Consider the following 27,944-nt stretch of genomic DNA (forward strand, 5'->3'; position numbering starts at 1 on the left):
ACTATGAAAAGTAATTAACCAAGAAATGTCCTGACTTTTAGTCTCTAGTGTGGCTCAAACGCCAATAATGCTGGACTCTAACTGTCCCATAATGCAACTCAAAAGCGTCTTTCATTGAACCCCGCACCTCCTAAATGCCCATCCATTTCTTTCAAACCCCACACCCATAGTGTGTTATAGGCTTTCTGCAGAAAATGACAAGTCTCAAGCTCTGATAACCAACGGGGTTGTTTTCTCACATTTTAGAAAGGTTCCATCATAGCCACAACTCACAGGCTGAGTAATGATCCTCAAGATAAGATAACTGAACTACATGAGTAAAAATGAAGGACTGCCCTTTAAATGTTTGCTTTTCTTAGTTGTACACAGAGATCAAGACTGCTGCTTCCCCCCACTGGTCAAAACTACTGCTACTGTTACTGTTCAAAGTTACAGGACCTCTGATCTTGTGAAGGATTATTTCAATCTCAAAAAGACTAAATCTATAGAGATTTAGAACAGAAGCTGCAGAGGAAACTGCAGTAAAGTTAAAAAAATAAAAAATAAAACCAAATACATTTGAATCTAAGCTTTGTTGGAGCAACAGTTTGACTATTTGCTATTTTAAATGTGTTATTTTAAACCAGGGGGTCTGAAACCTCAGACCATCAGCATCAGGATGAGCTAAGTAAAACAAAACTTCCACACTCCTCTTAAATCCACGATTTTGATCGAAAATAAAGATCATTAAATATATTTAGAAGCCATGAGAAATTCACAATAAGAGGAGTTCAAGAACAAGTGAGAGAAACGTTTTAAACACCATCAAGTCATAACAAGTTATTTACTATTATATCAACTTTGATCTGCAGGTTCAAAGTATCAGCATAATTTCACTTCCATCATCCTGCTGCAAAATCAAACAGGTTGACAACCTGTTGTCAAGACTGTCTTATTCATGTAGATTGCTCAAGACAGATACTATCTGTGGTTTGTCTACTTCCCCCGAAGTGATACAGTTTGCTAAAATAACATTAGCAATACCATTCTGCACACATTACACAAGGACTCCTAAACCATCTCTTAGTTAACACTCCATTAAGTAGCTTTAGTCTCGATATACCTCTGCGCATCAAGAAAGGAAGAAGATGAAGCTGCAGCTTTTCATCTTTAGTGTTTTGAAGTATTTGGTTCTGACCAGTCAAGAGAGAGAAACACAGGTAAATAACTGAATTCCTTAGTTTTTGTCATTTTCAAGTTTCAGCTAGGGTAGTGAACTGGCATTTGATGTAAAGGTGAGCAAATGATAAACGCCACTGCAGCAGGGTGTGTAAGGCTAAGAAATACATCACTGCCTTTCAGTGTTATAGAAACAGTGATATGTTGTTTGAAGTGAAGATATAAAGCACACTTTCAAAACAACGGCATAGGTTGAGGTTCTTGAGTTGTTTGGGAAGCAAGATTCAACTTTTTCAAATATGTTGTACACTGCATTAAGCTGTTTCTTACACTGAAACACAGCCTGGAACTTTCACTGGTAGTATTCATAGGACTTCATCACCAGAAATGATGTTTTGTGATGTTGGTAAGGTAAATTTCCTCTTTTAAATAAACAGTTTGAACTTTTAGGAAATGTCTTTCTTGCCAAGAGTACGATGAGAAGATAGCACTCTCCTGTCTGGGGAAGTTGTGTGTTAGACTATTTCTTGACCAGGCACAGGGCATGACCTCCTGCAGTGTTAATTAGAGAGCTTTAGAAGTACAGGTGGACAGATATTATCTTTGAACAGAGCCAGGCGAGCTGTTGGCAGTTTTTTTTCTGCTATGTTAAGCAGCAGCTTGGTGTAGGATCATACTTAGTAAACAGATATGAAAATGGAATCAATCCTTTCATTTAACTCTAAGCAAGAAAGTGAATAATCGCATTTCCCTGAAGTTTTTTTCTAATTTCACTGAAAACTTCTCTACTGTGCCACAATGGCAACAATGAATTGTCAGCTCTGCTCCTTCTACTTCAATTTGTGTAGTATTTGTGTATTTCATAGTGTAATGATTTTTGTTTTTATTTAGGGGCTGACATTTACCGACGGCTGGAACTTCACAGTCTTCAGTTCACTTTACAATTTTACATATCCTGGGGATGAGGATGAGCAATCTAGTCCTTGCAACGTAAGTGTGCCTGGATTTAACGGCCTGGGCCTGATGATCACCTACATCATGGTGTTTGTCTTCAGCGTGGCTGGCAACAGTGTAGTTGTCTATGTGGTGTGCTATATGAAGAAAGGCAGAGCCAGCACAGATATCTACTTAATGCACCTGGCGATAGCGGACCTCCTGTTCTCTCTCACGCTTCCATTCTGGGCTGTCGACGTTCACTCTGGTTGGATCTTTGGCAACTTCCTATGCAAACTCCTGTCAGGCTTTCAGGAGGCATCAGTATACAGTGGTGTGTTCCTGCTTGTGTGCATCAGCGTGGACCGTTACTTTGCCATTGTGAGAGCTATGCGTGTCCTATCCTCCCACCACCGGTTGGTGAAAGTGGTGTGCGGTGTGGTGTGGCTGGTGGCTGGACTGCTGTCCTTACCTGTGGCCCTTCAGAGGGAGAGCATACAAGCTGAAGATCTGGGTCAGACCATTTGCTTTGAAAACCTAACAGGTGAAAGCAGTGACCGCTGGCGTGTTAGCATGCGTGTCCTGCGCCATACAATGGCCTTTTTCCTGCCACTGGTGGTGATGGCTGTCTGCTACGGCTGGACTGTGGTGACGCTGTTTCACACACGAAATCAACAGAAGCATAAGGCCATGCGCGTCATCCTGGCAGTGGTCTTAGCATTTATTCTGTGCTGGCTCCCTTATAACATCATTGTACTGATTGACTCACTCATACGAGGCGGATCACTTGTACTGGAGACATGTCATGCTCACTACAGCGTGGCAGTGATTTTCAATGTGTCCCAAGTGTTGGCCTTCATGCACTGTGCAGTGAATCCAGTGCTGTATGCTTTCATTGGGGTGAAGTTTCGTAACCAGCTGCTCTTAGCTCTTTACAAACATGGCCTCATTAGTAAGAGGCTCCACATGGCTTACAGGAGAGGCTCTGTCAGCAGTGCAGGGAGCATCAAATCTAGAAACAGCTCTGTTTCGATGTAAAAAGCTCTGGATGAATGATTATTTACAGGCTTGGGCGGTGGTCATTTTTATTTGCTCCTGCAATTGGCCAAACAAGGAAAGTGTAGCAGATTACAGCAGGCCTCAACAACCAAGAGGTCAACAGAAGCTAATATTATAAAACATGTACAAGAAGAGAGAAAATGTAGGTGTTAGCTAGATTATTCAAAACCTGAACTCAGTTCCATATTCATTACTCCATCCCAGCCCACACAAAAAGGAAAACGAGGACCTCAACCTCAGAAGGTCAGTGGAGGAACGTATGGTGCACCACCAATGTAGTGAGAGAGAGCTGTACAGCCATTGACTAGTTTGATGGTGTGCCATGCCTTTTCTACTTTGAGAACTGGTGCAACTTTTTGAGATTTCATTGTCATTTATATATATTTCACAATGCATGTGTGGTTTTTTCCATGACAACACAGCCCTTTAAGGCCTTTAAAAAATGTAATTTCCTTGTGGTTATGGTTCTGAAACATTGTGAAAATGACTGAAGCGCCATCTTGTTTTTCAACTTGAGAAAGTTAGTTTTTTTTTAACAAAAGAAAGTAGTGAAAAAACGTTCTTGTAATCAGACATCTTAATCTTTCAAACAGGAAGAGGTGGCAAAATCAGCTTTCCCTTTTCAAATACAAGGTAGAGTGCGTCCCTTTGATGATTGGTTTTCATTTGGGCACACTTTTATCTGTCTGTTCAAACTGCTGGTGCAGGAAACATAACAGTATTCTTTGTTAGAAATGCTGTAATATTAAAATCCGGTATTTTTTTGTTGAGCATCAATTTGCAGTTGACATGTTATGGCACATAAGATATACTTTATGTATCTGCTTTTTGTATATGTGCAAGTTGCACGTGAGTATGGTCTGTGTGTGTATGGTGTGTATATCAGCGTGGGTGGCTCTTTGGCTGAGCTAAAGAAGAAGGGAGAATGTTTCTTAATGACAAAGTTTTGCAGAAGCCATGGTTGCTAAACAAAATTTCATGTAAATGATGGGATGTTTTTATGCACTCTGACTATATGAATTCTTATTCTGTTATCCTTTTTCACAGTGTTTATAGAAAACTCATTTGAGCTCAAGTCAGATATATGCTCCTGCTCCTGGTTCAGTTCAGTGTTCAATTTTTGTTCTTTCTTTCTTTTGTACAAATCAGCATTCATATCATATTCATATCTCTTACTCATTCTTTCAACTCTGACACAGTTGGTGATGCTTGCTAATACTTTCCAAGCATGCCTGTCCTGTGTTTTCAGTTTTTGTGTGTGTGTGTGTGTGGTTTGATGTAGCCTATCATTTGATTGACTCACAATAAAGAATGCTTAAAGCTCAACCATGTGTAGTCTCCCATATTTTTCATTTTCTTAGTTGGTTTTTAACTCTCCCTCAACATCCAGAATGATGGCAATTTATTTTTCATGAAATATAGGTCATTTGCTTGTTACCTCCCTCTTTCCATGAGCCCAGTGAGCTTATTAAAAATGAATGACAACACAGAATTAACACTTATTGATTCATTTAAAGTTACAAGTTAAAGTAATGAGATGATGTTCTCACAACAAAACCATACCAAGTTTGTTTAAATAAATGAATAAATGAATAAATGAATAATACTAATACTACTACTACTACTACTACTACTAATAATAATAATAATAATAAGACCTTCTGCCAGAAGATGGAGCCATTTTCCACCAAATCCTTCAGTTAATGAATCCACTCAGAGCGGCACACCAATCTACATAGCTCTGTAAACTTTAACCTGAGCAGAGGTCTGATTAGCCAGAATAACTGGAAACACGTGAGAGCATGGATGGAAGAAGTATTCGAATGTAATGGAGCTATCGTTAATGTAATCAGTTACACCTTTAGTAAAGGTAAAAATTAAAAGTAAAAATCCTTAAGCAATAATGTTATTTAAGAGGTACTGTTACTGACATATTGTTAGGAAAATTTATTAAAAGTTAAAATACTCAATTCAGAAAATGGCTCCTGTGAGTGTTATAATATATATTTGGATTATGATGCATGAAGCATTGTACTGTTTTAGCTGGTCAAGGGCCTGGAGCTAATTTTAACTAGGCCTACTCTTATAGTGTTGGGTAGCTGGGCATAGCTATAAGCTATAGTATAGCTAAATATAGTACTTGAGTAAATGTACTCAGTTACTTTCCATCCCTCTATGTGTGTGTGCTGCTTTAATATTCTCCTCTTCCCCTAAGTATATTGCAGTTTATGTTAAGCCTACATGGTGCACGTCCTTTGTGTTTATTAAGTTATCACAGACTAACTGGCATAAAGTCAACCCGGGGCGGGGTCATAATCAAAGTATGGGCTGGCTTTTGGAACTCTGGATAAAATGGGTTGAGGGCAAATAGCATTTTTACCCTAGAGCCTGCTAGTGGGTATACTCAGGTCTGCTCCTGGGTTTGTTCAGGTGCCATGTGCGCGTCCATCTTCTTGGTGCACCACCCATTACTCCCACCAAACTCCTCAATCAGTTTAAAACCGCCCTCCCCCGAGTGGGCGTGGTCAAGTCTGTACGTAGGCGGATATCATGTTACCATGGTAACAACAGAGTCACAGCTCGTATGTTGACTCTCTGCAGTAGCTAGCTGCCAGTGAATAAACTGGCCTGCTTTGCGTTTATTAACCACGGAGCTAGAGTACTTACCTCTGGACCATTAAGGTAATCTCGGTGTATAATCATGGATGATATTCCTGAGCTACCGTTTAAGATTATCCTCTTAGCAGAGAAGGTGACGTTAGCGGTAAGAGCTACTGAAAAGACGAGTATCAAAATGCTTGACTGATGCAGTGATACTTCCGTTTTATTTTCAGAATAAAATCTCAGTTTGGTTGCTGGGGAGTAAATGGTCTCTTTGAAACTACTCATGTAGATCCATGGGATCGCCACACCAATATGTTCACCCATAGTAGCTCTGTGAGATACTTTTATACTCTGTTCGATATTTTCTGTAGCTTGTTGTCATTGAGTAACACTTCAAACATGTTTTCAACAAAGGAAGTGTTTAGTTCAACGTTCTCTGCTGTGATTTTGAAAGTGACTCCCTGACACTGGAAGTCATAATGCATAAAACAGCGTTACCTTACCATGTTTTCTTAAGCCATGTTTCTATCACAAGTTAACAAATAGTTGATGTTGTAACATTGTGCGCTCTAATTAGTGTCCTTAAGCAGCAGTGTCTATAGGTGGGGATAGGCTTTAACCGACACAGAAGACTATCATTAGGTTTCACTTGTTTATTATTAACTAACTAACGTTATCCCGGTTTGTAAGCTAACAGCAGCCTTTAGCCATGCATTTGCCTCGGCACATAGTGGTTTAGTTGGTTGATTGTTCGTGTCCAGCGGTTTCTTAGGAAGTCGGGATGTCCAGTGATCTTGCTGGTGTGTGGGAGGTGGCACTGAGCGATGGAGTCCACAGGATAGAGTTTGAACATGGCACGACCACTGGAAAGAGGGTCATCTACGTTGATGGAAAGGTATGGATCCTGATCTTATCTAATTCTAAGCAGGAGAGAGACTAAGCGTATTTATATGTTAAACCTGACCCGCTTTATGATTCACAGTTTCACATTACAAGGTCTGTTGTTGTTGATTTGCGGTTTCTCACCATGCTACAGGAGATACTGAGACGGGACTGGATGTTCAAACTCGTGGGGAAGGAGACTTTCAGTGTGGGCAAGTCAGACACCAAAGCAACCATCAACATCGATGCAGTCAGCGGTTTTGCCTATGAGTACACCTTGGAGATCAATGGGAAGAGCTTGAAGAAGTACATGGAGAACAGATCAAAGGTCACCAGCACCTGGTTGCTCAACTTGGATGGTACTGACTGCAGGGTGGTCCTGGGTGAGCTCCTCTATCTTCTATATATTATTCACCTGCTGTCCTGATCATCTTGTTATCACAACATCTGATTTATTATTTAAGTTTTTTTTGTTTGTTTGTTTTGTCATTAGTGTCTGGGTTTTTTTCTTTGTTCATTTGAGTAATCAGTCGAGATATTGGATTGTTATTTAGCATAGTGTGATTTCTGCCGCTTCAGAACTACTGACTAATATTATGTCAGAGCTGAGGCTAAGCTCTTTAACCGCTTTAAGCCCCACGCCATCTTCAGCCATCTCTGTCATCTGGGCAAGTTAATCCTCCTTATAATTACCCTGCGTCCACTTGATCAGGCTGAAAACCACCTGAAGGATGTACAACACATACTGTACATTAGTGTTCAGTAATGATCTATAAATCTAAGCAGTAAAATAATCTGAATAATTCAGTTAGACTGTCAGAAATGTGAGGGTGTGGTGAGCAGCCATAGTCTCACTGATGAAGCTTTGTGGCAGTACAGCTGTTGATAGTAGCACTCTCACCAACAGCACGCTTGCCATCACATTGTTGTAAATAAACAAAGAGGCAATTGTAACTTGCCCAAACATAACCTACAATATTTAAATTAATGTTTCAGCTATAGAAAAGTCACATTTAACCCCCAGAAGCAGAAGAAAATGCATTTTAAATGTCAGACACTATAAAATGTGACTGGTGCTAACTTTTACACAGCCACAGTCATAACTTAGTAACTTAAGTTTTATAAAGAGATAAAATAAATAAAAAAACAACTACCTAGAAAGAATTTGTTCCATAAATTAGGGTTATAAGCACTGTGTCTTTACAAAGATAAACAAGGAAATACAATAAATTCTGACTTCAGGGATGTGATCTTTTCCTTCTTTGTAATTTTTGCTTTTGCTGTGATTCATATGGATCTAAATAAACACTGTCTTTAGTTTTAGAAGCTGTCTCCAGCAAAATGTGGTCAAATAAAATATTTTTTTTAAAAACATCTTCCATTAACTGTAATACTGCAAATTTAAAGAGCTATACAAATCTAAATGTGTAATAATTTCCCAGGCATACTCACAAGAAGAGATTTTGCTTTTGGGACATCAGTAAAGTCTATATACGTTCTTCTGGATGGGGCCAGATTAGGGTCAAAAAGACTTTGAGCTTATAAACTGATAAATAGTTTTAGTTTGGTTTTCGTTTAGTTTGTAGTTGTAGATCAACCTTTTCCTTTTGCCATGAAAGGCCCTGTAAGTGATTCAAGACACAGAACATAAATCAGTCAGGGCATTTCTTTCTTGCTTTTTGTTGTATGAAACCAAAAGATGATCAGACAAACTCAAACATTCTCATACCAACACCTGACAGCATCACAGAACAAACAACAGCTCAGACCTGGCTGCACACACAGAGTACAACTTGTTAAGCAACTATTTACTGGCAGTCACATCGCATACTTTCATTGCGCAGTAGTGGATGTTTCATCGATTTGTTTCCTTTCTTTTAGAGAAAGACACTATGGATATTTGGTGTAATGGCCAAAAGATTGAAACTGCAGTAAGTATGATACCAGTTTCTTTCTCACATCTATATGTTGAGTCATTATTTAATAAAGGGATATACCACCAAATGTAAGAAATCACTTGATAAATCAAAATCAACAATTGTAAATTCCTGTCCCCTACAGTCAGAAACCAAAGTACTATGTTTGGTCCACAGCTGATAAATCTACCAAACACCAAATCCTTAATGGATAAAAAGCCTCAAACACCTTGTACCTCTGCAGCTGTCTGTAGCTGACAACAAGGGACTGAACGATTGCTTTCTGTGTCCACATGTTGGTCTGACTTGCGCCTGCAGGGGGAGTTCGTGGATGATGGCACAGAGACACATTTCACGCTCGGAGACCACAACTGCTGTGTGAAGGCCGTGAGCAGCGGGAAGAGACGAGACGGGATCATTCACACGCTGCTTGTGGATGGCACAGAGATAGCTGAATGCACAGAGTGACTGTGTGTGTGTGTGCTTACATTTGTATGAAAGCAGGTTTGTATGTGTGACTCTTAGGATCTCAGTAACACTGAGGAATGATGTTTAAAGCTGTCATAGGAGTCAGAAATGTGCGCCCCTATGTTTTGATGGCCGTGCTGTGGAGGGTATATTAGCCATACTGGTAAAGGCTGTAACTAATATAGCAACAGTTTAAGATAGGACCCACTGTTTTACAGGTTTTAAAGGAGAACACATTTCAGTCACAAACAAGGGATTTACTGTCTCAAAATGTAACGTCACACTGAAACACTTTGTTGAGTTGTAAACTGGTACTTTGTGTTGATATAAATACTATCAATTTCAGTCTTATTATCAGTAATGGAGGCCGGACGTGCCATATTTATCTCACTCAACCTGGCTCAGTTTGCCCTCCGGTTGCTAACATGAGTTGCAGGTGCTCTCTTACAGATGTACTGTACCTGTTGTCATTTCGGAGAAAACATCCACTCACTTCATTAATAACCTGAGCCAGTAAAAGCCAGACTCAACCTGTTCTCCCTGCGCTTCATGCTCGCTTTCATGTACTTTTCAACATTGTGCAGTAGGAGGATCAGATACCAGGGTACAAGATTATTCCTTGAATGTAGCATCATTCCAGCATGCACTGCTCAGGAATGATATTTGTTTAGTCCTGTGTTGATGTGTTAAATGGTCTTTTTTGACTGATGCAGCCAGGTGATTTTACACTAAAATGTTATTAGCTTCTAGCATACTGCTGTAGATGTGTGAAAACATCCTGTGGTCCAACTGTCTACATTTTAATGGCTGTAATAGTTTCATAGACAATCATTCAAGTGTCACATTATTGCCAGTAATGAATGAATGATACACACGACTGAAATACATCACTTGCTGATATCCAGACATACTTTGGAGACTCTTTGTTGTCCTTAGAGGTGTGTGGAATTCTGTTGTGCTGTCAAATCATTCGTGTCTTTTTTTATGTAAAGGTCAGGTGTTGTGGTTAGACAGAAATTAAGCTCAACATTTTTTTTTTTTCAGTGAAGTCATGGTTACAAATTAAAGATTTTGCCAGTGTATTTAAATGTTTGTTTACATTTTGCAAACACTTTACATAGTTTTGTTGTTTTGACTAATAATAAGAAGAAAACTAAAAGCTACCTTGAGTTAAGATTCTTTTTTAGATGAGCTTTCATACTTAACTGACTGATTTCTAACAGACACTATATTTTATTTCTTTTATATGTCCTGTGTGAAAGCTTTACATTTACATATGTATTCCATTTTGTTTCCTGTTACGGTACGTTTGTAAAATGTAAATTGTATTTCATCAAATCTGTGCAGCTGATTTTGTTGTTCATGAAATGATACAGAAATATAAATTATTAGTAAACAGAACTGGAGAGCCATGATTTATGTTTAAACAAACACTTTTCCCAGGTTCTCTGAAGTTGTGTCCTGACAAACAAACCATCAAGTTACTTAAAAACTAACAAAAAAAGAGGAGACGATGATTCAAAGCATTTTCACGCTGTTTTTTTTTTTTTATGTTTTTGATATCAACATCAGGCACACGATATATCTGCCCTCATGTACTCGATTTCAGTATCATCACTTCCCTTTCATTGTTGATTTGCCATTGGTTTATGAGCTTTTTATAATTAGTTTAACACCCTGGTACTGCCAGCCAAAGCTTTTCATCTGTCGCACAAAGGATTATGGAATCTTAATCATTAGCAGAATATGTTTCTCTAATGATGTTTGCATATAAAGTATCATAACACTAAATAATTGTACATACTAATGTAAAAAAATGTGTAATTCTGCTAGAAGACAGTGCATTTTAAATCTTGATCTTCATATACAAAAGATTATGCTATTCCTACTAATACCACTGCAGCGGAGTAGACTATTGTGCATTTTACTCAGCCACGAATCAACAAACTCACAATGTCAAAAAAAAATGAAAACACTCAAAATTTGTTCAAACGGCAATGCTCAGCTTCAAGAAAAACAAACCTGACACCTGTGATTCCTCTTTCACATTGTGGTGCTGGTCTCGTTTTTATGGTTTAACTTGCTGTTGCTCAGTTTTCTCTAACACTATTGGAAGCCTTCTTACAATGATTATAATGCCACAGTAAACAAACACCGTAAACCCAGTGGAAAGAGTGGAGAGATCATCCCTCAGAGCACCTTACAGGTGATAATGTATTTGGGCAGAGCTTGATAACCACTAAATATGACAGAGATATTACGTCCTCCCCCGTTCACGCTGTCATACATAACCTGGGGATCTGAATCCATGGGAGGAGGCAGAATGAGACCTGGTTTACCGAGGGTGGACTTTCCCGTCAGCACCTCAGCCTCAACAAAGTACAGATACTCATCATTTCTTTCCTGCCACACTTCCATGGCTTTTCTCAATGTGGCAGCAAAGTAGATGCCCTCTCCGTATGCTGGGTCTGTACACAGAGAAACATGCACAAGAACATTTTTTTTTTTTTTTTTACACCAACCCCTCTTCTCTACATTTGACATTACATATCTGTAAAACTGTCATTCAAATGCACCGTACCTGCAGGTGGTGCAAACTCTGTATGGAATCCAATATGGCTAACCATCTCACAGAACTGTGCAGGTACGCACTGAAACATCTTTCGAGTAGTGTTGCTTTGTAGCTGGTTTTTCTTGAGGTCAAACAGCGTCTGCAGGGCAGGGTTGTCCACTTTTTCCAGCTAAATAAAATAAAACCATCATTATTCAAGCAGTGGGGAAAAATAATAATAGTAAATTGCAGCAAATAAACAGGAATACTGTACCTTCAACATACACAGCCCCTCATTTTTTAAATCAGATAATTTCTCTGAGAACAAAGAGCTTTTGCAATCAACTGGGATTCTTTGAAAGGTCATATTCTTCGTCGGTATTTGAAGCATGGCACGCTCTTCCTCCCTGACAAACTCCTCCTGGATGTTGCAGAGCATGGCCTCCACCTGCAAGACAGCAACTCCAACATCTTCCAATGAATTCCCGTCGACAGTTATGTGCGCATGACCTTTCTCAAAAGACTCTTCAATGAAAACGCCCTTTTTGATCAGCTGGGACAGCTGCTGATATTCTTGCTCGCCCAAGTGCTGGATGAAGTTGTTACAGATAGTGACAGAGCCAGAGAACTGGAAAAGGCCGCTGAGCCATCGGTCAGCCTCGCGCGCTGTTTCGTCAGAGGGGCTGCACAGGATGATCTTTGGAGTACGAGGTTTGCTGTCCCGGAAGTCACCTCTGTGCTCAGGTGCTGGTGGAGAGGACATCAAGACAACAATCACTGGCACAATTTAGGATTACTGTTACAATTAGTTTTTAGCTATTTCAGAAACAGGATCAGTCCAACAGTACTCAGTGAGATTCTTATATTCTACTGTTTTTATACTTTCATGTTACTTGGAATAAAACTTTTCTTTCAGAACACATCTGCCGCACTGCATGATTGTCTTAATACTTTTAATGGACTATTTTGGTGATTTTTAAAAATGTTTTAGCTCACTATGTAAAGACAATTTGTACTTTCTTACAGCAGATGCATACTAAACTATTTTGCAAAGCTTATTACAAGTTTCTAAAATGGGTTTCCAGTCTCCCAGGTAGGCACCTTGTCAGCTTGACACGTGTTTCAGATTGGTAAGCCAATCTAAGACAAGTCTTTCTGCCTTTCTCTTTTTGTTACTCTGTTACACTGTTTTCATTTATGGAATTGCTGCAACTGGAAGCAGAGAGAGGTTCGAACCCACTCATTGTTAGTGTATTAAAGAACAATGCCAGATCTAGGATTTTGACATCAGATTTTTTTGGTTAACGTAAATGTAGTCGCCTCCTGAATTAAAGCCTTTGCTGTTCAGCAGCTGATATCAGGACTGCCGCTGCTCAGGACTGTATTATCACACCACAATAATGAAAAGTCAGTGGTGATAAAATGATCACTGTGATGAATTTCCTGTCTCTAGCAGGTTTCAAGATTGAGCTCTTATACAGTGGTGAATCTAATAGAAAACAATGACATCCCCCCCATACAAAATATTTTAAAGGTGTTCATTACTGCAATTATGGTTTCATGACCACCAACTCCCTATCAATATACTTGCATTAAAGGTCCCTTCATGTACAATTAATGTTAACAGAAACAGGCTGCTGTGGTCATTACCCTGTGTAAAGCTGGGAGGAGGAGACAGATCTCGCTGGAGAATTGCAATTTGTTCCACAAAAGCCTGGAAAGAGAAGGTCATTAAAAAAATCTCAGTAAGTTTGCGAGCATTAGCAGCTGAACATTCCTCAGCAGGTGCAGCGAGTGTCCTACACCACAGCAAATACATGAGCACATTCTGCAGATCACTGCAGCTTCCTACAAAAGTGTCAACTTCACTCATTAGTGCATGCTTTAAAATCTTTTAGCGAGTCTCACCATTTGTATTCCTCTGTCCCTGTTTTTGTTGTTTAATATTTTGTTTTTAATTTACTGTTTAAGTTGTCTCTCTGTAACGCTAACTCTCGAGGTGCCTCTATTTTGGTCGCCCACAATAAACACCCATGGCCAGTAAGGTAATACAGCTCTAACATTCTGACAGCACTTTTGCAATACAACCTTATATGTGTCGTTGTCAGAGGGATATATGACAAAATGAACTTCAATCATAGGTGGGGATTTCTTGGCGAAGTCAGCCACTGCACGTGACATGATGTAGGCAGCCTTATTTTTATCGAACCCCAGGCCTCCAGTGCCAATGGCGGGAAAGGCAACTGACTTGCGTCTTCTTGCAACGGCCATCTCTAAGCATTCCAGTACTGACTCGTAAAGGACCTGTAATGAATGAGTAAGTGGACAGAGACAAATATAAGCTCTTATTACAGTACATCAACAGTTATATGCAATATATTCATATTTTCTTTCTCAACAGTATGTATTGTTGTTCAGTTCCTCTATTTTTTATTATCATCTGTGCAATAAGCTGTATTTAATGCTAGACAGAATATATGTTCACTTTTAATATATGCTCATTAAGACAAATTCACACTAATTAACTCTTACAAACTGGGATTCAATATATTCTTTTTAGAGGAGCCAAATTCCACTTAAATAAATATAATAAATCAATATGTATACTTTTAAGTATGTCAGATAATGAATATTCTATCTTATCATTTAATATTTTCCCATTTTACTAAACTGGATCATAAAATTTGAACTCATAACGTACCCCCTGTGCTACCTTCCGTGTTGTGTCAGCGCAAAAAGTGTGATACACCTCTCGACAATTCAGTTTGTAGGGTCCTGTGATGATGACATATTTATTTCCATAGGCATTATAAATCTCCCACTGCATTCCTTGACCAGCTTTCTGCAATAAAGCTGTAGAGATCTGACCAATGTTCAAGTCTCTGTTTGATGATGCACTGTTTACGATGACATCTGTCTGAGAAGACACAAAAAACACGAATGGTAAATGAAAATGGTCAGAACAAGGAAGACTCTGAAAATATAAAGAAACAGCTCAATACGCATAAAAAGACATTTGACTTGAAACACCAACATACTATTTAACCAAAAAATAAGTATATGTACAAGCAGCAATTCATGCTAGAATACATAAAATAAATACATAATCATGTCAAGTAAATAATGAAAAAATATTGCAGATTCTTACCCGCTGTTCCTCAATTTTACCCTGTTTCAGTGTCAGAAGGACATTTCCAATCTGGACAGTAGGTGTTGAGGGCTTGGCAGCTGCTGCTGCTGCCTGACTGTATGTGGCAGGCTTTGGGTGGCCAAATATCTGATAGCAGGCCCTCTCCATTTCATTAACTGTAGGGTCATCGTTGTTCACAAGCAGGATCTCATCAGGAAGATGTCCATGAGAGGACGAGTTTTCATAGTAGTCTTTCACACTTGACACTATCGTGTTTGCACAAAGCGGCAGGGGGTAGTTGAACAGTCCCGAGCTTATAGCGGGAATGGCAACAGTCTTCAGATGGTTTTCCTTAACTCTCTCAAGAATGCTCCGGATGGCCCTGCTCAACAGAGGCTCAGCATACATAACATCAGACTTTGTGGGATATGGTTGTAGACACGGACCCACAGCATGAATTATCTTGTTGCAGGGCAGGAACCCAGCATCAGTGACAATCGCATCTCCTGTGCTTAAGTGTCCATGTCGTTGGATGTAATCGTCACTCTCAGCCTGGATTTGAGGACCACCAGCATGGGACAGAGCGAGAGCAAGGCCACCATAATGTTGAAGATTAGCATTAGCAGCATTCACAACAGCATCCACCTGGACATTGGTGAGATCGGCCTTCCCCACAGACACCTTAACACCTGCAGCCAGTTTAACAGTACACCTTTTGTCTGGGACAACAGCTGGGCTTTTCTGCTGTGCATTGGTCTTATCTCTATCAACATCCACGCCCTCGAAGGTGGCCACACATCCAAATTTGCTCTGAAGGACTTTGCTCAGAGTGAGTCCACATTGTTTCACAATGTTAAGTGAAGGTCCATGAAGAGGAATATCTAATTTGCTGGTCATGGTTCCTAAACAGAGCTACGGAAAAACATTGACACCAGAGTCTGATTAATATGTTTCATGCTCAATATTATCATACCTCAAACATTATGAATACATCTGCTGAGTTTCAACATGGATCAAAACAAGAAACACAAATGGATGACTTAACACCAAAAACACTTTAAGCTGAATATTTAAGAAATATCACTGTGGGTTGGGGCAGATGGTAAATGATTGTGGTCTATAAAATTATTTAACCGTAACTACATGTGAGGCACAATTGGCAAATTATTATCAGTGACAGCGGAATAAATCCATAGATTTAAACTAATAAATTAAAGAGCAATGATTTTGGTCAGATATAAACACAAACACATATTCACCATGCCATTGTCTTTTAATAAGATTATTTTATTTCATATTATATATTATATAAATATTTGACTGGCAAGAAATTAAAACTTCATGTGAGGCTATTAACTGAGGCTGTGGCTTAAGTTGTTGCCTGAGCCCATGGACACAATGAACTGCCTTAGAGTTCTGTGGATGTATATAATAATTAGATATTTAATACATAATTTAATTTCATACCATTGCCATGTTATCAGGAAAATAACGTTGGAAGGAAAAAAACTCTCCCTTCAAATTATATAGTGCACTTCTATTTACAAGTGCTGTTTCCTCTCACTCCAGCAGGAGGAGACAGAGGGCACTAAATACGCTTAGTAGAGCAAGTACAGGTCAGTTCTGGGCAGAGAAGAAGGTTATTACACCTCTACCTGTTCAAAATGCAGTGTTATATATTTTCAAAGATATTCCCGCAGCTGTCTCACTATAGTACACACGTTTCGATCTGTGAGTTAGTCCTCAGTGACTCTGTGCACTGCGCTGCAAACACCTAGTTTAAGTGTGCAACGTGTAAGATGGCTAAAACTTAACGACTTCGTTCTGACAAACATCTAGTTGTCATTCTGTGCCTCTGTTTCACCGTCTCCGTGTTTATTTTTGTTCCGTTTATTTATTTTTAAACTGAGCCGCCATTTTCTCAGCCCGTGCAGCCTCGCGCACTACATTTGTCAGAGTACGGGGCAAACTTCTATCCCAGGTTTGATTGTAAAGTTAAGGTCCCGCGTGTATTTTCTTAACTTAAGAAAAGCATACTTCTAACTTAGAGAAGTATGAGATAATATTATGCTGAGATTAAAAACAAAAAATACTCACCCACTTTCTGCTGGAAAGTACCGAGGAAAAGAGGAAAGCGAAAGTAAGAGATAAAGTAAGTGCGCACCTCTCTCTCGGGATGTTCGCCAAGTTGTGTACCGGTTCAACCACACGCCTCTTTCATAAACCCACTAAACAACAGTGCCCCGACTTTGACTGCAGCCCATTCTGCGTCACCGCTTTACGGCTCCGCTCCGCATCAGCGCCGTTTGATTTTCCGAGAAACAAAAGTGAAACCAACACAGGGCAGAGGCTGGAAGGCAAGCGGCCATGGCCGGCGCGTATTCTTATCCTCTGCTCGTTGAGCTCGAACAAACCGACACACAAAGATTAAAAACTAAATTAGTCAAATACTTTCAAAGCAAGAAATCTAACGGGGGTGACTGTGAGGTTGAGTATGAGAACGGCAGCAGGACGGCGTTGCTGCGCTTCCGCTCAGAGAAGGGTAAGTTTGGTCCGATTAAAAATCATTTAAAAAAACAACAAGTAAGTAATGTTACTCTCTTCATTACCAGTCGACTTCTGTTTCTTAATGCATATTTCTTTTTTAATCTCTCACAGTCCGGCAAAATGTTTTGGCCAAAGAGGCGCATCAGATCACCTTGGATAAAAGCGTCCTGAGGATGACAGTTCGCTTACCTTCAGACGAGAAAACAGAAAAGGTAAAGCATCAAAAAAAAAAAAAAAAAAAAAAAAAAAAGAGAGAGAGAGAGAGATCACTTATGAGACCCCACCTGAGTATAGAGTTCCTGTGGTGTCATTTATATTTGGCCGGTGTTACATGGTGTGCAAGGGGAGGCCACAGAGCAACTGAAAAAAAAGAATCATCTGTCACTTTCTGTCTTAACGACATGTGAAGCGACACATTCCTCATTTACATTGGGACCCTTCGTACTCTTAAGTTGGGGGTTCTGATCAGAGTGAGATGAGCTGAATGAGATCTCAGTCATGTGAGACATCATAAACCCAGGGCAGTGCTGGATACTGGGATTTCTGTTTTTCTCATTGCGTGCTGTTTAAATATAGCACAGGTTAATCCACTCTAGACTAGAAATGTAAAAACATTTGCAGTTTCTGTGTAAGGGAGATGTTTCCTTGACAGGAATACCTGATCATTTATTTGATTGGATTCCTCGTCAAACCAGCTGACATTTTGGGCATTGGGCCAAGTGAAAGTGGTTACACAACATCACAAAGTAATGCTAAATCCTGACTAAAATCATTTTTTGTTTATTCCATACAGGAAGCTCCATCTGATAAACTCAACAAGAAATGTAAGTAATAAGTGGTGTAAGTAACACAATACACAATATTTAAATTGTGTGTATTAATACTAAGTCAAGATTTACTTACACTTGCAGTCTCAAAACACAAACACACACACACACACAAACATCTTCACATGTTGTACATACTGTATTACATGAGAAGATGAAGGGAATTTATGGTAACTATTAATACAAATATACCGTGGACATTTTTTTTCCCATTATCTGGTTATCTGGTTGTTATGAGTTTTTTCTATGAAAGGAAACAAAAAGCACATTTATATTTTTAGTCAATGTAGTCTGTTCTTAATGAGTAACTTTTGTGCATGTCTCTGCATGCATGTGTGATGATGGTGAAAACAGGAAGGCATTTCTATAGCCGGGTTTGTCATTGTGCTCACGTTCTGGTGTCAAATAATATCTGCCTGTTTAAGTCAGTCTCACTCCTACACAGACCAGACTTCTGAATATTGTTTTTGTGTTGAAAGTTTTTGTCTACAACAAGAAGTCACCATCTTAACATGATCCTGTTGATAGTGTGACTGTTTCTCATAAGCTTTTGAGAAACTTCACATTATGCTCCACCACACCAGGCTTTGTACCGGTCAGTTGAGCACTTGTTAGGGCTAGCTTTCTGCCAAACCATGGGATTTCACAGAAATGCATAACCCAGCAGTTAGTTTCAGTTTTGGTTTTGTTCTTTCTCTCTCACTCTCTTTCTCTGTCTCCCTTTTGCTCAGTTTTAATCTATTTGGGTAATTGCTTAGGTGTCATATAAACATTGATAACAGGAAAATAAATGATCACAATCCTATAGTGTTTGACTGGTTGTAAGTCACAGCGATGATTTATCTCAAATGGCTGTTAGGGGAGTGGAGAGACTTTGTCCCCGTTATTGCTGACTAGTAGTAAATAAACCATAAAGACATATAAATGTTGATAACTTTGCTGTGCTTGTTCAGGGCAGGCTATATCAGAAAATGATACACAGGTTGGAACAGGTATACTGTAACTTTGCAACTGTCATTTTGCTTGAAACTGTCACAAAAGGCAGGTAGGAGGGATCCTGAACCAGCCTAAGCACCACTTTAAATTCTAAAAATAAAAACACTAAATCAAAAAACAGAGATTCCCACTATTAGAGATTTTATTCACAGTTGGCTGTTTATTTTGTGTTATGTTATCTAATTTCATTAAGAAATGTGTGTTCAGTCTCTTAACCTTGATGTCTCATTAACAGCGGAAGTTGCTGGGAACAGCAAACAGTCCAGTGCTGATGAACTCACACCTGCAGCTGAAGCTCAGACAAAGGCAGAAGGCAGAGATGATGATAGAGCAGACGAAGAGCTGTGCTCTACCTCAGCTGTTTTAGAAAATATTCCAGAGTCGTTGAACCAGGAGTTTTTGGAGATGCTGGTGGAGAATGTTTTAAAGGATTCTGAGTCTTCAGCTGCCTCCGAAAGATTCACTTTGGAAGTCATTCCTGGCAGCTCCTCTGCTGTGGTGACTTTCCAGAGTGGAAAAGGTAATCCTTTAGTGTTGTGTGTTTGTATGTGTGTGTAATAACAGTCCCAAAAAGCTTAGCTTATACAGACGTTTCCCTTTTACAGACAATCAAGGATGCGTCTGTATAATCTTTCTTCAGCATACCTCTGGTGATCTTCAGCATTTAGAAATAATGCAAAAAACAAAACAAAAATACAGAAGTAAATTTATGTTCGATAACATATCTGTGACACGTTTACGCACACATTGATAGACAAGTGACAGCACTTACTAACATGATCAATGCAGCAAGACATACAACTAAACCGCTAAGTGCAATTACACCATTGTATGAATCCTCAGTTCCTCTTACCAAAGGTTTCACCAAGGCTGATGTCTTTGTTCTAAAAAACATGAAGAGCTGTTTATTGTTTGCGTTGTTTTATGAAAGGGTTACTGCCTAACTACCTTAACTTTTCTATCATACAGAAAACACTGACTTCATGACAAGATGCCCTCAAAACAGGATGTTCGCAAATAAGGGATTGTCAGTCCGGGCTCTTGAAGTCACAGAGTGTGTTGTAGTTGAAGACATACAAAATTTGAGTGGAGATCACCTCTTCTTGTATTTTGAGAATGAGTTTGGGAATGTGGAAAATGTCACGCCGAATGAAGTGGAACAGTCGGCCATCATCACCTTTAAAGACCAGAAAGGTAGAGCAGTTACAGTACATGTTAAATATTATTGTGTCAGTATACATCAATAGCTCCCACCCTTATGTCAATTATAGAGAATTTGACAGTTAATGTCATATTTTTTTTCCATAGCTGTCCAGAAAATCATGAAGAAGAAGCATCACATCAAACAGCAAGAGATCAGAGTTTATCCTTTCTATAAATCCTTGGGAACAGCCCTGTATGGCAAATACAAGCCTTCACTAAAACTCCCTGCTGCTATCTCTGAACCCATTGACAGTGCAATCTGGAGATACCTAAAGGACAATCACTCAGCAGCAGAGACCATTCACAGTGACTTAGCTAAACACTTCTGTAATGTAAACCTCAACCAGTCTACTGTGCACTTGAGCCCAGTATCTTCACTACTTCAGCAAAAGGATGCCAAAGCCGTCATCAAAGTGTGGGGGGATACTGTGAAGTCAGCCTTTGCACAAGCTATGTCAAAATTCAGATCTGTGAAGTTTCAGCCAGAGCCAGATGTATGGGAAGAGTCTGAGAAGAACTTCAGACAGATGCTTCAGAACAAGGATGTGGTTGTAGTGCCTGATAAAGCCAGTGGTGTCTTATCAGTGGTCGGCTTTGTGGATGATGTCGACAAGCTTGAGCAAAAACTTGATGAAGTCATGAGCAGTGTTGTCACAAGGGTGCAGAGGGAGAAATCGAGCATAACCCAAGTGATCAAAGTGCAACCATCGATTTTCCACATTCTGAATCAACATGGTCTTCAGGACAAGTTGCTACATGTGTACCCCGAGCTCAAAATGTCATTCAAGAAAGAGAATTCGGATTTGACAGTAACTGGCTTAAGGGAGGAGATTTTGGCAGTAAGAAATGCCATATTTAATGAAACGTTTGCATTAAAAAGGCGGATTTTAGAAATGGATAACTTTGTGCTTCACTTGTTGAAGGATGAGGAACAAGAAGAGCTTACAAATGCTCTCCTCACATCCAATGGAATAAATGCAGCTTTTGAGACAAAAGCACCAAGGGTTCAGCTCCTTGCTGTTTCTGATATAGATCTGAATGATGCTGAAGACCATCTGACAAAGCTGCTAATGTCTCAATACATTGATGTTGAAGATAGTAATGTACTGAAGAAGCCAGAGTGGCAAAATCTGGTCTGTCAGTTAGAGAAGGCCAACAGTAAGCCATGCAGGAGACTTCTAATCCACACCACTGGGCAACAAGTTGTGGTGTCTGGCCATAAGGATAGTGTCCTAAAAGTCAGCAGTGAGCTTGATGACTTCTTAAAGCAGAATGCTCACATTGATGAAACTGTTGTTGTCAAGCCTAACGCCATACTTGAATATGTTAAAAAACTCAAAGCATCTTCTTTGAAGCAAGTGGAAGACAACGTGGCGGTGTCTTACACAAAGGAGGCCATCTGTCTAAGTGGTTCTAGAGTTAATGTCACAGATGGCAAGACCTTGGTTGAAGACTTGGTCTCTTCTGTGGTCTTTGATAGTTTAAAAGTGAGCAAGCCTGGAATGAAGAAGTTATTCCAGGATCAAGAAGCTATGTATGTTTCCTCACTGCTGAATGAAACTGGCTGCTTGGTCCAGCTGGTTGATGGCACTAATGGTGGACAGGATGACTTAGCCCACAGCTGGGTTCCAAAGCCTGTTTATCAGCTTCAGACAGCTGATGGAGTGGAAATAGCTGTTTGCAAGGCAGATATGTGCAGTTACCCAGTGCATGCAGTTGTCAGTTCTTCTAACTGCGACTTGAAACCTAATGGAGGTCTTGCTGGAGCACTTTCGAATGCTGCTGGCCCTCAGATGCAGGCTGAATGTGACAAAATAATTAACTTGAAGGGACTGCTCAAGCCTGGAGACTGCGTCATAACCGATGCAGGGGGTCAGCTTTGTTGCAAAAAAGTTATCCATGCAGTGGGACCTAAGTTTGATCCATCTAAACCCCAGAAGGCTGCGGCACATTTGAAAAAAGCTGTTAAAGAAAGCTTAGAACTTGCTGAAAAGCACGGGTGCACCTCTGTGGCTCTTCCCACCATCAGCAGAAACCAAGGCTTACCTCTCGATTTGTGTTCAGAGAGCATCATCAGAGCAGTAAAGGAACACTGTGATGAGAAGTATGATGACAACACCCTGCAGAAGATCCATTTGGTGAATAATGACGACGCTGCTGTTAAGGCTATGGAGGCAGCTGTAAGAGAACAGTTTGGAAATCATGGGGTCAGTCATTCTCAACAAGCTCTTCCTACCAAAGCCACCAAGTTTCCACTTGGGAAACATGCCAGATCTGCTGGATCTGATTCCACCTGCTTGGGTCATGTCAAGACCAACGAGGGCTTAGATATCACTGTTATCAAAGGGAAGATCGAGGGTGCCACGGTAATTAGGATTTTTTTCTATCCTTTACTAAGAGCAAACTATTTAAGAGTGACTGATTCTTTTTAGACTGACTCTTATAGCACTGATTGTCTGAAAGAGAGTTGTAAATTGAACATGTAACTGATAACATTCTGTTAACACATTCTTAGACGGACGTGGTCGTGAATACTGTGTTTGAAGATCTTGCGCTGAACAAAGGGGCAGTTTCAAATGCCATCTTGGCTGTGGCCGGACCCAAACTTCAGCTACTGGTAAATTCAAAGAAAGCTAGTGGAAACACTGGTGAGGTCATTGTCACTGACGGCTGCAAGCTGAAGAGCAAGAAAGTCTTTCATGCAGTTGCACCTCATTGGGACAATGGACAAGGCACAGCTGAAAAGGTAAACAGTGTTATTGTGTGCAGTGTGTATTAAATTATTTCTCTGATCTGAATTTGAAATATATGCTAGATCTACGCTTTTTTCTCTTTAACCTGCCAACTGGTAGATGTATGCAACAGCAGTGTAAACTTTCAATATACAGTATTGCATCCTAGATATTAATAGCACTTATTCTTTGCTTTTCAGACCTTGAGTTCCATTTTCAAGGACTGTTTGGACAAGGCAGAGGATACTGGTCTGACTTCCATATCCTTCCCCGCCATTGGCACTGGAAACCTGGGTTTCCCACGAGACCTTGTAGCCTCTCTGATACTGAATGAAATCTCAGAGTTTAGCAAGAACAAACAACCTAAGCACCTGAAGAAGGTTGTTATCGTCCTTTACTCAGGAGATGCACCGACTATCCAGGTAAGGAAGAGTCAAACATTTCACAGGGAAATTAATTTAATCGCAAACCATCAATATCAGCCAGTAATATCTCACTACTGCAGCACTGTTTACAAAGAGAAAGTGTCTGTGCTTCTGCTTTTGTAATATTTTTGTAATGTATTTATAACATTTGTGAGTGCTTTGATAGAGGATGTCTCTCTGATTCTGTCCACAGGTTTTCAGTGATGTATTTAAGAAGGAGTTCCCCAGTGCCTCAGGCGGTCCAGTGTCCACCAGTTCCGCACAAAGTTCAGGTGGGCAGTATTGTTTCAGCATTTCTATATGCAATTACAATGTAGTGCTGAATTTTAGAAATCTGTAAGGATTAAATCAGCAGTTGTTCTCAAAACAAACATATCGTTATTGAGTGAAGTGAACTGTAGTTTTGGAAGTCAGCTAGTCGGTAACTTTATCAATACTGTGTCATTTTGTTATTTCACAAAAAAACCCTAGCACTGCTTTTAATCCTTTACTTATGTCCTCTCCCACAAGCTCCTTTCTCCAAAGTTGTCTCGGGCTCAGGGATGTATGAGACCAAAATGGGAAAAGTGGCTATACAGGTGGTCACAGGAGACATAACCAAGGAGACCACTGATGTCATTGTCAACTCCTCTAATGAAACTTTCACTCTTAAGTCAGGTAAATAACAGCGAGAACTGAAATATTGCAGTTATGCAGAATAATTATAATGTAGGTTTTATCCATTCATAAGGAAGCTTGATTCTAGGTTCTTACTTAGATTTTAAACATTAATATTTACATATACTGGATAAAACTTTACAAATAACATGAAGGCAACACATTTTACACGTGAATCTCACTCAACATCAATATGAAATAATTCGTCCTCAGTAATCATGACCTTAGGTTATTTTATATTGATTTTATTGATTTTCTAACTTCTCAGTCACCCCTCATATGATATTTATTCTATTTTTCCCTGCTCTAGGAGTATCCAAGGCTATTCTGGAGGCAGCTGGTCAGGCTGTTGAAACTGAATGCCAAAACCTTGGTAAGGAAACACTTACACTTAAAGCTTTTATGACATTATAACCCAGACCTCACCCCAGCAACATTATAAGGACATTCAGAGTCGATTATTAACCCAGGTCTGTAGGCCACATCATAACACGAGGTTGGTATGACCCAAATGCATGCACACACACGGCTGTCATGGTTCAAAGCCAAACTCACTGTCTATACCTTTTAGGCTCTGAGCCCAACCCAGGCATGATAATGACCCAGCCAGGTAACCTAAAGTGTAAGAAGATCCTCCACCTGATCGGAAGGACGGACCCAGTAAGAATCAAGAAGGTTGTGAAAGATGCTCTCCAAATGTGTGTGAAAAGCTCATACACTTCTGTCTCATTTCCTGCCATTGGCACAGGTGAGATTCATCAGCGATCTGGAGTTTATTGTACTGAAAGTCTTGACTTTTATCCTTTAAGCCCATCTCAGTTGAGGGGTTTGTTTATCTAAATAAAACTCAGAAATCCTATTTACTGCAATTTCAGGGTATAAAATGTGCTTGCAATGAAACGGGACTTAATTAGGTTTGAGAAATTTCAGAAATATACAAAACAGAAATGTAAGGAAATGTTCAAAGACAATGATCACAGTCATGACCACTTTTTTTGTGTGTGTGTTGTTATAAGATTTTACAGTCAGTTTTTATTCTGATAATCTTTTTCTGCCCTGCTGCAGACTTTGATTATTACAAGAGTTTCTGATTTATGGTGCACCATTTTAGGTCAAGGCAATGTAAAGGCAAAGCAGGTGGCAGATGCCATGTTGGATGCAGTGATTGATGTGTTGGGCCAAGACCCTTCTGGGCCCCTACAGACAGTTCGGATAGTTATTTTCCAACCGCCAATGCTGAAAGAGTTCCACAACAGTATGACTGAAAGGGAAGTCACTGAACCTAAGGATAAAAGCGGATTCTGGGTAAACCTCAGCTCCAAAATCAAATGTAGGTACAGAGAAGAGAATAATTTTGGTGTTCATATTCCTTAATCTATAATCAGTTTTGAATGTTAAATAGTAATGTAGAGCTTGGAATTTTTTCTTTCAGCACTCTTTGTCAGTGAAGGTGCTGACAAGCCACAGGAACAAGAAGATTTTGTCTTTGAGGCTCTGGATGTAGACCCAGCTTGCTTCCACATCTGCAGTGACTCACAGGCTAAAGTAGACTCAGCCAAGCAGTGGATCAACGACCTGATAGCCAAGGCGCTAAACACCTACACTATATCAGACCTCTCCATTCTTAGCCTCCCTGATGCAGACCACCAGCGCATTTTTGACATCCAGAAGACCATGGGTGTGAGAATACTGACTGAAGGCAAGAACAGCCAAGCCTCAATCATCATTGAGGGACTCAGCAATGACGTACTCAAAGCCACCACTGAAATAAATGAAATGCTGAGGAAGGTGAGGGAAAAGGAGGAGCTGAAGAAGAAGATGGAGCTGGCGAAAACTATGGTAGACTGGCAGTACCAACAGCAAGGGCTGACGTTTCAGAGTTTTGATCTAATGCACAACTTCCAGCTTGAGGAAGCATTGGAAAAGAAGCTACAACATGTAAAAGTCACAATCAACGGTAAAGACTACACTGTCACCATGCCAAGTGGACCGGCCACTGATAACCAGGGACATTCCCTGCAGATAAAGAGAATTGACAAGCTGAAAGGTATGTCACTGATAGATGGAGACTTGTTATTTCTTGAAGTTTTGCTTATTGTCGAACAAAAATAATAATGCAGTAGTAACTGGTAAAAGTTTCAAATGAAGCCAGAGTAAAGTGCATTCAGACCAGAACTGAGTCTGTTCGTACTGCAGATTATTCACAGTTTTCAGCATCTCAGCACTGTTTCCAGCCAAAAACATAATGCCAAAAATTGTTGATGATAGAAGTAATAAAAAAAAATATAATTGTTCATTTTGCCACTAGATGAAGACATACCTGATCACTGGGATCCTATGCTGGCCAGCGATTCGTGTCTTGCTGTCACCATCAAGGCTGGAACTGAAGAGCACACTGAAATCCTGAATCTGTTCCAGGCCTCGTGCAATCGAACCGTTACTAAGGTGGTTCACATTTAACGTTCTCTGTATTTAACATATTGTGTGTTAGTTATCATATTCTACTGACAGTACTTTGTAAGTCCAGTTATTGCCAGTAACTAGAGAAGAAGGTTGGTCATGAATAAACTAACCTCCTTCTCAGCCACTTTGTTTTTCCTAGAGGTAAAAATATACTTTTCCCTCCTCTTAGATTGAAAGGATACAGAACCCTATATTATGGAAGAGCCTACAGCTCAAGAGGCGTGACATGGAGCAGAGAAATGGTCACACGAATAACGAGAGACGCCTCTTCCATGGCACCTGCCACACCACTGTGAACCACATCAATGAGCACGGCTTCAACAGGAGTTTCGCAGGAAAGAATGGTGAGAAGGTTACGTTTAAAACCTGGGAAAAGTCTACAGATGTTATTCATATGTACTTTGAAGAAACAAATGAGGGAACTGTAGATAGTATCACAGATTAACTGACACATTAACTCAATAACTTTCTGCTTCTGTTTCATTTTCAGCTGCTTGTTATGGCAATGGCACATATTTTGCTGTCAATGCCAATTACTCTGCCAATGACACCTACTCCAAGCCGAATCAAAATGGGGAGAAGTTCATGTACGTCTGCCGGGTGCTGACAGGGGATTTCACTGTTGGACAACAAAATATGGTTGTACCACCAGCCAAAGGCCTCGTCTCCACTCAGAAGTACGACAGCGTCGTGGACAACATGGCCAAACCCGGCATGTTCGTTGTCTTCCACGACAGTCAGGCTTGTCCTGAGTACTTGATTACATTCAAGTGACACAGCTGTGCACTGAGACAACAACAAAAACTAATGCCTTACATTTTTACACTGTCTTCCAAAATTGAATAATTCTTTGCTTATCATCAGCTGAGTAATGCTTTAGTTTACACATATACGTAACAGATTGTGCTTAAATATACAATGATTCAAACAATGGATCATTCTTTGCTTTAGAAGTAGTCAGTAATGATCACAAGGGATCAGGTTTTAATAATCAGATCTATGTAGTGCCTTGAAAATGTGTCTCTGAAAACACCATAAAATGATCATGCAAGAAGAAATTTAACAGAGAAAAGACAAGGGGAGGTTTAGTAACAGATTGTATTGCCTGTATGTTATGCACTGTATAATTGCACTGAACACTGAGGCTGATGGGAATTACCTCCAGGAAATCATGTGACAGCAAAAGCTTGTCTGTGTATACCTGCGCAGCTCAGGCTACCATTCACTTGTGGCTTTGAATGTAAAACTGAAAGTTTACTACTGTTCCTGTAAACAAGCCTGTTCAAATAAAACTTAATATAAGCATAGTGATGTGTTGACTGTTTTCTCTATATTTAATTTAAATTTGATTACTCAACCTCTATGTTTGTGTCCAGTTTTTATCTATTAGGGC

The 27,944-nt window shown here is 39.8% G+C and overlaps 4 protein-coding genes across 6 annotated transcripts; 3 read left to right on the forward strand and 1 right to left on the reverse strand.

The window, feature by feature from the left end:
- Positions 1–1,032: 1,032 nt before the first annotated feature.
- cxcr2 (chemokine (C-X-C motif) receptor 2) lies at positions 1,033–4,470 on the forward strand. Its single transcript, XM_041057577.1, has 2 exons — positions 1,033–1,199; positions 2,050–4,470. The coding sequence occupies exons 1-2, from the start codon at positions 1,128–1,130 to the stop codon at positions 3,127–3,129; spliced, it is 1,152 nt and encodes a 383-aa protein (XP_040913511.1). The 5' UTR covers positions 1,033–1,127; the 3' UTR covers positions 3,130–4,470.
- Positions 4,471–5,726: 1,256 nt separating this feature from the next.
- On the forward strand, positions 5,727–9,875 carry faima (Fas apoptotic inhibitory molecule a). 2 transcript variants are annotated; one of them, XM_041057579.1, is made up of 5 exons: positions 5,727–5,832; positions 6,516–6,649; positions 6,791–7,019; positions 8,518–8,567; positions 8,871–9,875. In XM_041057579.1, the coding sequence occupies exons 2-5, from the start codon at positions 6,536–6,538 to the stop codon at positions 9,018–9,020; spliced, it is 543 nt and encodes a 180-aa protein (XP_040913513.1). In that variant the 5' UTR covers positions 5,727–5,832; positions 6,516–6,535; the 3' UTR covers positions 9,021–9,875. The 2 variants fall into 2 exon arrangements, with proteins under 2 accessions (XP_040913513.1, XP_040913514.1); XM_041057580.1 differs by lacking the exon at positions 5,727–5,832 and adding an exon at positions 5,932–6,356.
- Positions 9,876–10,432: 557 nt separating this feature from the next.
- Positions 10,433–16,981, reverse strand: parp9 (poly(ADP-ribose) polymerase family member 9). Of its 2 annotated transcripts, none has more exons than XM_041057576.1 (8): positions 16,866–16,981; positions 14,720–15,613; positions 14,273–14,488; positions 13,660–13,875; positions 13,222–13,285; positions 11,846–12,318; positions 11,602–11,761; positions 10,433–11,488 (listed from the first exon to the last, which is right to left on the reverse strand). In XM_041057576.1, the coding sequence occupies exons 2-8, from the start codon at positions 15,596–15,598 to the stop codon at positions 11,211–11,213; spliced, it is 2,286 nt and encodes a 761-aa protein (XP_040913510.1). In that variant the 5' UTR covers positions 15,599–15,613; positions 16,866–16,981; the 3' UTR covers positions 10,433–11,210. The 2 variants fall into 2 exon arrangements, with proteins under 2 accessions (XP_040913510.1, XP_040913509.1); XM_041057575.1 differs by having other exon boundaries at positions 16,799–16,948.
- A 29-nt stretch (positions 16,982–17,010) lies between these two features.
- Positions 17,011–27,856, forward strand: parp14rs1 (poly(ADP-ribose) polymerase family member 14-related sequence 1). The gene is made up of 17 exons (XM_041057574.1): positions 17,011–17,243; positions 17,360–17,460; positions 18,042–18,072; positions 19,307–19,591; positions 20,041–20,265; positions 20,380–22,640; positions 22,790–23,020; positions 23,207–23,428; positions 23,625–23,703; positions 23,942–24,088; positions 24,399–24,461; positions 24,660–24,836; positions 25,200–25,418; positions 25,521–26,135; positions 26,397–26,533; positions 26,721–26,895; positions 27,042–27,856. Exons 1-17 carry the CDS (start codon positions 17,069–17,071, stop codon positions 27,323–27,325), a joined length of 5,427 nt encoding a protein of 1,808 aa, XP_040913508.1. The 5' UTR covers positions 17,011–17,068; the 3' UTR covers positions 27,326–27,856.
- Positions 27,857–27,944: the final 88 nt, after the last annotated feature.

Source organism: Toxotes jaculatrix, chromosome 15, assembly GCF_017976425.1.
Source record: "Toxotes jaculatrix isolate fToxJac2 chromosome 15, fToxJac2.pri, whole genome shotgun sequence".
In the NCBI taxonomy this organism is placed as follows: domain Eukaryota; kingdom Metazoa; phylum Chordata; class Actinopteri; family Toxotidae; genus Toxotes; species Toxotes jaculatrix.

Bases quoted from the DNA above. Each gene is read 5' to 3' on its own strand.
- cxcr2 (XM_041057577.1), top strand. From the start codon at position 1,128: ATGAAGCTGCAGCTTTTCATCTTTAGTGTTTTGAAGTATTTGGTTCTG. The intron at 1,200-2,049 runs GTAAATAACTGA...GTTTTTATTTAG, and splicing joins GTCAAGAGAGAGAAACACAG to GGGCTGACATTTACCGACGG.
- faima (XM_041057579.1), top strand. From the start codon at position 6,536: ATGTCCAGTGATCTTGCTGGTGTGTGGGAGGTGGCACTGAGCGATGGA. The intron at 6,650-6,790 runs GTATGGATCCTG...ACCATGCTACAG, and splicing joins TCATCTACGTTGATGGAAAG to GAGATACTGAGACGGGACTG. The intron at 8,568-8,870 runs GTAAGTATGATA...TTGCGCCTGCAG, and splicing joins GCCAAAAGATTGAAACTGCA to GGGGAGTTCGTGGATGATGG.
- parp9 (XM_041057576.1), bottom strand. From the start codon at position 15,598: ATGACCAGCAAATTAGATATTCCTCTTCATGGACCTTCACTTAACATT. The intron at 14,489-14,719 runs GTAAGAATCTGC...GTGTCTTCTCAG, and splicing joins GTAAAATTGAGGAACAGCGG to ACAGATGTCATCGTAAACAG. The intron at 13,286-13,659 runs GTTGTATTGCAA...TTCTCTTTCCAG, and splicing joins CTGACAACGACACATATAAG to GCTTTTGTGGAACAAATTGC.
- parp14rs1 (XM_041057574.1), top strand. From the start codon at position 17,069: ATGGCCGGCGCGTATTCTTATCCTCTGCTCGTTGAGCTCGAACAAACC. The intron at 23,704-23,941 runs GTGGGCAGTATT...CTCTCCCACAAG, and splicing joins CAGTTCCGCACAAAGTTCAG to CTCCTTTCTCCAAAGTTGTC. The intron at 24,462-24,659 runs GTAAGGAAACAC...TATACCTTTTAG, and splicing joins AACTGAATGCCAAAACCTTG to GCTCTGAGCCCAACCCAGGC.